This window comes from Salvelinus sp. IW2-2015, linkage group LG14, assembly GCF_002910315.2.
Source record: "Salvelinus sp. IW2-2015 linkage group LG14, ASM291031v2, whole genome shotgun sequence".
Lineage (NCBI taxonomy): Eukaryota > Metazoa > Chordata > Actinopteri > Salmoniformes > Salmonidae > Salvelinus > Salvelinus sp. IW2-2015.
Genome location: NC_036854.1, coordinates 39394502 through 39405129, shown reverse-complemented (window position 1 = coordinate 39405129; position 10628 = coordinate 39394502). Strand labels below are relative to the sequence as shown.

At 42.6% G+C, this 10628-nt stretch overlaps 1 protein-coding gene across 3 annotated transcripts; it reads left to right on the top strand.

Moving 5' to 3' along the window:
- Positions 1-95: 95 nt before the first annotated feature.
- On the top strand, positions 96-5968 carry LOC139028697 (uncharacterized). 3 transcript variants are annotated; one of them, XM_070446699.1, is made up of 6 exons: positions 96-183; positions 900-990; positions 1694-1802; positions 2771-2890; positions 3076-3154; positions 3246-5968. In XM_070446699.1, the coding sequence occupies exons 3-6, from the start codon at positions 1761-1763 to the stop codon at positions 3335-3337; spliced, it is 333 nt and encodes a 110-aa protein (XP_070302800.1). In that variant the 5' UTR covers positions 96-183; positions 900-990; positions 1694-1760; the 3' UTR covers positions 3338-5968. The 3 variants fall into 3 exon arrangements, with proteins under 3 accessions (XP_070302800.1, XP_070302799.1, XP_070302801.1); XM_070446698.1 differs by having other exon boundaries at positions 110-990; XM_070446700.1 differs by lacking the exons at positions 96-183; positions 900-990 and adding an exon at positions 1007-1280.
- Positions 5969-10628: the final 4660 nt, after the last annotated feature.

Here is a 10628-nt window from a genome sequence, read left to right as displayed (position 1 = left end):
TCGGGCTACATCTATTTAAAAGCTCCACAACCTACGTGTCTTCAAAATGATGCGGACGTGGGGCATTGAGCGTTCTATAGTGAAAGGGCCGCGGTAAGGAGGGGGTCTGGCAAATCCTGTCCACGGATTGGAAGTTGGATTTGGAAGGGGCGTGATCTATTACACACCTCTGGGCAAGGATAGGTAAGTACGCCTGTGAGGCGGAGTGAATATGACATTTCGGGGCGGGTCTTGGATACAATTCACAGCCACACATTTTGAATGGTGTGTCCTCGTGAACGATACAGGACTACACTACTCTTTTTTTCTATTTCTGTAATATTTAGTTCCTTCTAGAAGACATGGGCAAGCATGAGAAACGAACACACACAGACACCTCTAAGGATCAAATAAGTTAAATTATATTCTAAAGACTGAGTTAACCAATATAAAAATAGATTTTATTTGCAACAACAAAAAAGCTTTCAACAACCACACTGTATCTTGAATGTCCTATTCATCCTCTTACAACAACTTGAAGAAAAAAATTCTCTCCTTTTTTAACTGTCTCCAATTCATTATTGAACCGTGAACATGGAATGTATGTCTGTAATGTATGTTCATTTATGAAGCAGTTTACAATTTCACAAGTTCACAGTGGATGCTTTCATTTCAATGACCCATAGATGTCTCTCTAGTCTTGCCCTCTGTAGCTCTGTCTCTGTTCTGTAGAATGATGGATCTTTTTTCTAAAGTTAATTGAGTTTAGGCTGTTTCCTTTCCTCTAAACGCACATGACCATCCTGTGATTTTCTATCCGTCTCCCAAAACAGGCCTCAGAACTTTGTTGTTGGTGTTGTGAATGTGTTACTTGGATACTGCTTCAAAAAATATTACTTTTCACAAGATGCATTTGACAGGGTGGATCCTTGCGGTGGCTCTAGTTTTCGGGACCTCAAATCTCAAGATCACATCTGCGGGACCTCTCCATGCACAATGCAAAGTAGAATGGTAAGCTACTGTTTGACCATTACTATGCTATTACTATATGTTATGTTTTGACCAGATGGTGGGTGCTGTTTTTATTGTGGTGCTGGTTGTTTTAAAAACAAATTGTTGCTGTTGTTCACTCTTGCTGTTTTATGGTCTGACCCATACCCGAGTGGCGCAGCGGTCTAAGGCACTGCTAGAGGTGTCATTACAGACCCTGGTTCGATTCCAGGCTGTATCACAACCGGCCGTGATTGGGAGTCCCATAGGGCGGCGCACAGTTGGCTCAGCGTCGTTAGAGTTTGGCCGGGGTAGGCTGTCATTGTAAATAAGAATTTGTTCTTAACTGACTTGCCTAGTTAAATAAAGGTTAAATAAATACAAACATATAATCTCTTGGACATGCCCCTCATGATCACTAATAATTTATTTTAGCTCTCTGTGCAAAATGGCTCCAAATAAAWATCGATAACTTTACATAGGGCTGATTTATTACAACCGCTTGTGAATTTAATTAGCAGTTCTACGTTAGGCCCAGTTGAACACTACCCTCTGTATCCACAAGATGGTGCCAGTGCCATTTTACCTGAAATGACTGTGGTMGACACTCGTAATGAGTAGCCTCCGGGGCCCAGGCTTCTCAACTAGACAAGCTGATGGCCCGACGAGACTAAGTATTAAGCRCTGTCATCGATGTGTTTCTATGTTCTGGGTCCTACTACAGGTATTTTGGGATCCCCTGTAGACAGGTCTATGAAGGTCTGATCACTCAGATCAAGCAGTGGAGGACCATGTCCAGCTGTGCGATGGGTGGACAGAGGTGCCTCTACAAGGTATGGTGTGTGTGTGTTTGTGTGTTTTTATATCGTATAATTACTTGTGTGTGTTTAGGGTTGCAAAAGAAGAGTATATTACTGGTAACTTTCAAAGTTGAAASGTTCAAGCCTTTTATGGAATTTTCAAAACATGTCAAATATATAAAATCATAAATTGAGATGATTTTAATATAAAACATTGTAACAAAGCTGTAAAACATTATCCTAAATCAGTGGAGGCTGCTGAGGGGGAAACGGCTCATAATAATGGCCGGGACGTAGCAAATGGAATGYCATCAAACAACTTGAAACCGTGTGTTTGATGTATTTGATACCYTTCTGCTCCCGTCATTACCACGAGCCCATTCTCCCCAATTAAGGTGCCACCAACCACCTGTGACCTAAATATAATCAATCAACTTAGTGAATACCGTTGGTGAGGGTTTCACCATGAATTATCCTTTGTATTTTTACTCAACTTTATTTACTCTGTCAATATGTGATTGTTGTAAATGTTTTGGTGCCAAACTGGTGGCAGTTGTCAAAAGTAAATTGTTGGAAAAGTTGCAGTTAATTGGAAATTATGTCATTGTTGTTTAGATGCTTTTTTCATTKATTTAGCTGTTTTCTCTTGAATRCATATTTTATATGAATATATATTTTCAGTTATTTAAGTATAAATTGCCAAAGTTACCATAGATTGCCATAGATTACCTGTTAATTACCAAAATTKAAGAACATTCCAATAACTTTGGTAAAATACTGGTAGTTTTACAACCCTATGTGTGTTGCATATTTCCGACTACAGACTATGACCTGTCTACTCTCTCTCTCTCTCTCTCTCTCTCTCTCTCTCTCTCTCTCTCTCTCTCTCTCTCTCTCTCTCTCTCTCTCTCTCGCTCTCTTTATCTCTTTCTCTTTATCTCGTTCTGTTTATCTCTTTCTCTTTATCTCGTTCTGTTTATCTCTTTCTCTCTGCTCCCCAGCTCCAGGCAGCCTCTATCCACTTCATAGCAGCCAAACACACCACACCATTTAAGAAGTCTGTCGATGACCTGACGTTCCGTCTGGTCTCCTTTGAGTTCTTCACCCACTGTCACGTCTCGGTAGGAGGGATATTCTCTGATCCTGTTGTCATTTCTATACATCCATATGACATATAAAGAAGATAATATAATGTGTAGGCCTATTTAGGGATCTTTTTTTTCGTGGGTTATCTGCAGCTAACACTACAGTAACAGGTCTCAGGTCTTAAACACTTCTTCTAACCAGAATCATTCTTTCTCTGCAGGCCATGTCTGTCTCAGAGAGCTGGTATGCCATTAGAGATCACGGCACAAACTACTGCAACCTCTATAATCTCATGGAAGGTGAGATGGTTAACTCCAATACATATATTGGATCATCTGCACATGAATTATAAAATGTTGTCACTAATTGTTCTCCTTGTAATTAAAACAGGAAGTGGCCTTACAGACYCCCCTGGATACAAAGAGATAACAAGTGACTTCCTGTGTACCCAGCGATCCTCTGCTGACTGCACTGTATACTGACACCATGATGGCCCATGGTTCATATTGCATGGCAACAGCTTGCTCACCATCAGATCGTTCCTCATCATTTGATAGTGTTAGCAGCGCCGCATTTTATACACACACTGCTTTTGTTTTTTTAAAGGTCTTCTTTTTTATTTGATCCATTAATTCTTATGCTGTTTCTTTTTATCCTTGTTATTTTTTACATTTCGATTAAAATGACTGTTATTGTACAGTAACTGCCCATCTTGTAATGAAGCAATGAAGTCAAAACGTTCAAGTAAGGAGTAGTGAGGTAAAAGTTTAATCTGTAAGGTCTTTCCTGCTGTCTCAAGCCCGGGAGAAAACTTAGTTGTAAATATAGCTCTCCTTTCATTCTATACCTCTGAGGTGAGTCGTGGTCTGAGGAGGGGCATCGTTCTTTTTGACACCTAAACCAGTTTTCCTCTTAAAAGCAATGGTGCCGGGGTAAAAAAAAAACACAGTGAGCTATGTGAATTGCAGGGCAGGTTTTTATTAGCACAGCAATATGGTCAGCTGGGCTTTGCCATCCATCACAGCGAAGGCTTTTCAGATCACTGCTAGAAGACACTTTGCCACGGACATCAATGTCTATGGCTGCATCCCAAATGTCAACGTATTCCCTATATAGTGCACTAGTTTTGACATAGGCCCACAGGGTGCACTTTATAGGTATAGGGTGCCATTTGGGAGTTAGACATTCTATGCTTTAGTTTAGCCAGATAGCTTTCCTCTCTTGCCAATAGGTGGCAGTGTCTGCAAGCTCCTTTGTCTTGTTACGGTTATCTGCACAAATTGACTTTTATTATCATTAAACCACAGCAATTCCAATATTTCAAAGAAAAGGTGTATGCATTTCACTATGGATAGAGAAAGTGGACTAGGAAGAGAGCAGGCATTGCATAAAGACTATTGCTTTGATTCTTAATTTTTCCAGCACATACGAGCCACCACGCTTCACAGCCTAAGGGCATAGATTTCCCTGCTTTCTGAAGAAGTGTAACATAACCGAATGATGTGTGCTCAAAGAGATCAACGATTGTTTAATTCTGATAGTAAGTAGACTGTTATTTTCTGTGAATGTGTTATCCAATATAATGATTGAATTGAAATAGCTCTTCAACTAACACTTACACAACGGTAATATCAGAGCTTAAATTGGGATAGTGGTCGTGGAACTGACTTCAAAATGGATAGGCTCTGAGAGATCATTTTTAATTGACAGTTTTATGTCCATCTGACAGTTAGCATTGGCTCCGTCCTGTCCTCCATCCAAATGTGGATGAATGCTGTTCCACTTCATTCCATCCAGTCCAATTTAACAGCTGTTTATTTAATATGTATGTTGTAACACATGTAAATAGTTTTTGTTTTAGATGTGTCAAGTTACAGATATTTTGAAAGCATGGCCAAACTCGTTCACTATGTTTTTTGGGAAAAGGATGTATTACGACTTCTTCCCTGTGGCATCAGTATTTTGGAGTGCATATGATCCTATGCTGTGTGCATGTCTTCATGCGTACGTGGTTGTATGTGCCCTTTCAACGGGTGCTTTACATGGTTAGACAGGACAGGCCCATGACAGTGCATCCCCTTTCCTGCCCACATAACACAAACAGTGTTGAATTCCCTCTTATTAAAACTGAAATGACCCAAACTAATCATAGCCTGGAATCTAAACTGATATGCTCAATTTCACCATTAAAACAGAACATATCAGTTTGGATTCCAGGCTATCAAAATCCTGCCCAAAACAATGATTTTGTCAAGGGGCCCCAGGGCCATTAGGGGCCTTATAACACCAGGCAGACATCTCAAACAGGGACTATGTCTGAAATGGCACCCTATTCCCTATGTAGTGCACACATTTTGACGAGAACCCTATGGGCCCTGATCAAAAGTAGTGCACTACATAGGGAATAGAGCGCCATTTGGAAGGAAGCCATGACAAGGTCCAGAGTGGCAGGGGGACGAGGTAATCACAGTCTGTGTATTGAACAATATTGAGAAGCACAAACATACCATCTATAAATCACCATTGAGAGTATGAGAGCTACGCTGGGTACAGGATCTCAAGGACAAAACAGGCTGTCCCCTCTAGCCGGAAGGGAACCAACCTTGTAAAAAGTGTCTGCTCGCTTTATACAAGGCAGTGTTATTGTTGTGGACTGTAGCCCGCAGACTACCTTGCCTTAATGGTTAAACTGTTAGGATTTGTTTTGGTGTAATTCACAATTAAATATAGTTGATGCATAATGTTTTACAGTATAGGAAGAGAATTAGGTTTCTTTCACAAATCGTTGGCTCAAAGTAAGAAAGGACCTAACATGACACAAGCTAATAGTAATTAGCGAATGTGTCTCCCTGTATTATACACATTTACACACAACACCTTAGGAGTCTAAGGAGCAGAGATCTCTATCTCCACTACACTGAGTGTAGGATAGTTCTCTGAGGAGATGCCAGAGCGGATCCATCACTCTGGTTCCACCACTCTCATTAGCTGTGACAGAACATTAGCTCAGTGGAGGAGTGGAGAATGGAGCTAGTATGGTTCTAGAGCGGGAGGGTTCCGTTACATATGACCATGTGACCCAGTCACTAGCACTAAGGATCACCCTGCCTCAGATCACCACATTCATACTGTGACGGAATTGTGTGTGTGTGTGTGTGTGTGTGTGTGTGTGTGTGTGTGTGTGTGTTGTGTGTGGGGTGTGTGTGTGTGTGTGTGTGTGTGTGTGTGTTGTGTGTGTGTTGGTGTGTGTGTGTGTGTGTGTGTGTTAATGCCCCTTGAGATCCATCTGAGTTGGTATGGATCATTGTGTGATATGATCCTCCCAAACCTCTCATTTACAAAATGTCTTCGTTCTTTTGACGCCCTTATAGCAGCGGTGTAAATTATATGGAGTATAGAGCCATGTAGCGTGGTGTGTGTGTTCTTTAACACAGTGGGACAGAAACATACCTTACAGTCTTTAAGCTGTCACCTCCAGCTAGCTAACTCCACTTGGCTTTCTTCCACTGGGTGTGTTTGTCACACAACGCACGCACACACACACACACACACACACACACACACACACACACACACACACACACACACACACACACACACACACACACACACACACACACACACACACCAACTGTCTTCTTATCATTTTGAACTCATGTATGACTCTGTCTATTTGTAATTGATTGAACTGCAGCTCTGTTTAAAAAAATATCTACAGTATGTATTATAGGTACAGTAACAGTCTGTCTGAAAGGCTAACAGTTTTACATGCAATTTGTTGTCCTTTTAAAGAAGAAAAATAAAGTAATACATTCCCTAGAAAATGTTTATGAATCAAGTTTATATAAAATAAGTTATATTGGTCTTCTAATATTTCAACTATAATGCATTTTTTTGTGGCTCTCAACACCTGTTCACCTTGTACATTTTATTTCATTCAGCCTATTCATGAAGCCGCTGACCCCTTTCAATGACTCAATATTTCCGCATTAGAAGTGTTTGTATAAAATCCAATTCAATCCAAACATTTAGATCTAGTCATTGATTTATGTCTTGTTTATTGTGGCCTAAATAATAAAGGCATGTCCTTCTGAATGTTTTATAGCCATGGCTACACTGCAACGATCATACCAGTTCCACATTAAAATGCAGAACAGCATTCCAGAACCCTGAGTGTTCCATGTCTGTCTGTAGGGTCCCATCGGTCATCTAGGACTGGGATCGCCTCGCCAGTGATTTCTCCTTTCCCCATCTGTGGTAACTTTAATGAAATACCTCTTTCACATGATTTCATTTAGCCAGTACGCTAATGGCTAGGGAAGTAATAATTACATTCAAATATTAATCTGGGGCCGGAGGACAGAGTGATGAATCATACACACGCCCTGTTGTCCAACATGGCCCTACCGTCCTCTTTATATCTCCTTCTGTCTGACTAGACAGATTAGAATGACAAACAATTGTAATTTCTTATTAAATCGAGGAGGGTTGGGCCGAGGCAGAGATTTGAAAAACCCAATTGGAGGGGGTGTGGCAGGGGAGGGGTGTGTGCGCGTTTGTGCGCGTGTGCATACGTGTGCGTGTCTATTCTTTGGGAGAAACCCAAATGGGGGCCTTACTCTGTGGGGGCTGTAGTGGACCCAACAGCACAACTTCAAAAACAACAATCCCACAGCCACCTTGCAAAGCTGGGCTCGGGTCATATGTATCAAGCATCTCAGAATAGGAGGGCTGATCTAGGATCAGGTTCTTTCTGTCCATGTAATCTTATTCAGTTTGATTTCAAAGGAAAAACTGATCCTAAATCAACACTTCTACAGTACTTTGAGATGTTTGATACATACGGCCCCTGGGCTTATCAGCTTCTGTGATCACAGCTATAAATTGTAAACTTTCCTCCTCCAGACAAGCCGGGAGCCTGGGAGACAGCCACGTTGAGGACTCATTACCGTAGGCCAGCATTACCCAGGAGACAATGCGTCACTCCTCCCCAACACCACAACCAGCGCTCCAAAACACCCGCCTGTCAGTCGTCATCGGCGATAGCGCTGTCAGAACCCCCCCTCTCCCGCCCCCTTCCGTCTGGTTGATAACTGTCCAGCAGAATTTAAGGCGGATTAAAGCTATTATGACTACTGGTGGTTGTGTCTTCCATTTAACTCATAATTAACTCTGTGTTGTTTACCACAGCTTAGGGATCAATACCTTCCAGAGGGTTGCTAGACTTGAGGGTGCAGTTGACACCTAATTACCAATATGTGATTATGATTATTGTCCTGTAAACAGTCTGTTGTGGTTTGTTTGTGTGGGCGGACCTGATTGCACACAGGAGGTTCTTCTGAATCACTTCAACTGGAAGGAAATGTTTTGTTACTATGGCCAGGGCCAGGGCGAGGGCGAGGGCCAGAGCCAGGGCCAGGGCCAGGGCCAGGTGTGAGTTGGCAAAAGGCTACTCAGAGTACTCATAGTCATTTTTTCCCCCAACTTACTCAGATTTKCTGGATCACTTATACCGACTAACAACAAATATGTTTTATTGTCACATACACCAGATGGGTGCAGTGAAATGTGTTTTACAGGGTCAGCCATAGTAGTACGGCATCCCTGGAGCAAATGAGGGTTAAGTGCCTTGCTCAAGGGCACATTGGCAGACTTTTCACCTTGTCAGATCAGGTATTCCAACCAGCAGCCTTTTGGTTACTGGCCCAACGCTCTAACCACTAGACTACCTACCGCGCACATATTATGGTGTTCTATTAATGCATTTATAATGTGTTAATTAGGTCAGAATTAATGTACGTTGCATAAAGTGATTCTAGAAAAGAATGACTTATCAGCCTTAGAAAGGTATGATATTGTTAGATAAGTCTAGTAATCTTCCTTGTGCTGATTTGGTAGGATCTGAGCTGCAGGGCAGGGTAGGTTTGGCTACTGCTCTATCCTTCCTCTCCTCAGCTCTGTCTAAATACACACACCCTCTGTTCTGTTACCATGTGGTCCAACAGCCATCATTCAGTTTCCCCTCGCAGACACATCGCTATCAGTCATCTGCCACCCGTGGGCCTGAATACCCTAACACCCTAACACGCATACGTTCGGACTGGGGGATCACTCACAAGGAGTTTGGAAACGATTGCATCTCCGCAATGTCTTTAAGGAGGGGTTGAGGAGGTGGTGGGCTGGGTGGTGGGATGGATATGGATCGGCAGAAGAAGGTGAGAGTGAAGCGGGTGGAGAGTTGTTTAAGGGGGGGTGAGTCGAATGGGTAACCTAAGGTGAAGGCTGGACACTTCGTGCAGGGAGAGAGAGAGAAGAGAGAGAAGAGAGAGAGAGAGAGAGAGAGAGAGAGAGAGAGAGAGAGAGAGAGAGAGAGAGAGAGAGAAAATGAATGAGGTATTGGAAGGTATGGACAGAGGGAGGAAGGAATTGAAGGGATGTATTGTTGCTGTCTCATGGAGGTGTGGGTGTAGTTCATCACTCTGGACCCTTGGTGATAGAGGGGCCTTGTTCAAGCCTCCATTTTAAATCTGTGGGTCGGATGTCCAGGTCCGCCTGTGTCCCCTGTCCTCTGAGGTGGTCAGAACACAGGTGACAGGAATGGAGATTGCTCTTTGGTTCCTCTTTAAAAACACCTTACGCTCCTATGTCGACCTCCGCCCCTCCCCACACACACGCCTGATCCCTATGGATGAGAACAGGATGAGAATAGGATGAGAACAGGATGAGAATAGGATGGATCTCTCACTTTGTCAATTGCTTGTGTTGCATTTTGAATGCTGGGTTCTTATAATTGAATGACTCAGAGACTAAATAAATGTCTTCAGCTTTGCAAGAAACAAATGCAACCCAAACAGGATGGACAAAGCCTTTCTCTATGTGTCTATGTGGTGTATTATAGTCCTTTTGAGTAGTGTCAGGGTGAACAGGATATTCTAAACCCCCAGCAGGAAGCAGCATGGTGAGTGACCTCATCAGTCAGTCACTAATTGCTGTGATTTTCTCTGGTTTGATAGGACTTCTGCCTCACCCACACAGAGCTGGTCCTGGCCCATTAATCACACATGAATACCTGTCACTGTGAGAGGCTGCACTCGTTCAACAACCCTCTGACAGCCAAGGTCCTGACGACCAGGGAAAATGAGCACAGGGAGAGAGTACTGGGGAAGAAATGACACCCTATTCATTACACTCTTAGAAAAAAGGGTACCAAAAGTGTTCTTCGGCTGTCCCCATAGGAGAACCCTTTTTGGTTCCAGGTCGAACCCTTTTTGGTTCCAGGTAGAACTCTTTTGGGTTCCATGTACAGGTTTCTACATGGAAGTCAAAAGGGTTCTACCTGGAACCAAAAGGGTTATTCAAAGGCTTATCCTATGGGGACAGCTTAAGAACCCTTTTAGGTTCTAGATGGCACATTTTTTTCTAAGAGTGTATGTAGTGCACTATTTTTGACCAGAGCACCATGGGCCCTGGTCAAAAGTAGTACACTGTGTAGAGAATAGGGTGCCATTTTGGACGTAGCCATCGAAAGTTAAACGGAGGGTTATGGGTAACAAGTGTCACTCCTTAAGGTCACCAGTGTGTGGAGCGTTCATCAAGAAAACAGATTTCAGGTTTTACTGCTCTTGTTTTTTATTATATTTGGCAGCTTCAAATAATCTATCATCTTTGTTAATCTCGCAGGTCATTCCTGCAGTGGGAAATAGTCATTTGCGGTAACCTCTTCATATCTCCATGCCCCTAACCTCCCCTCAACCTTATCTAAAGAGTGTCTCA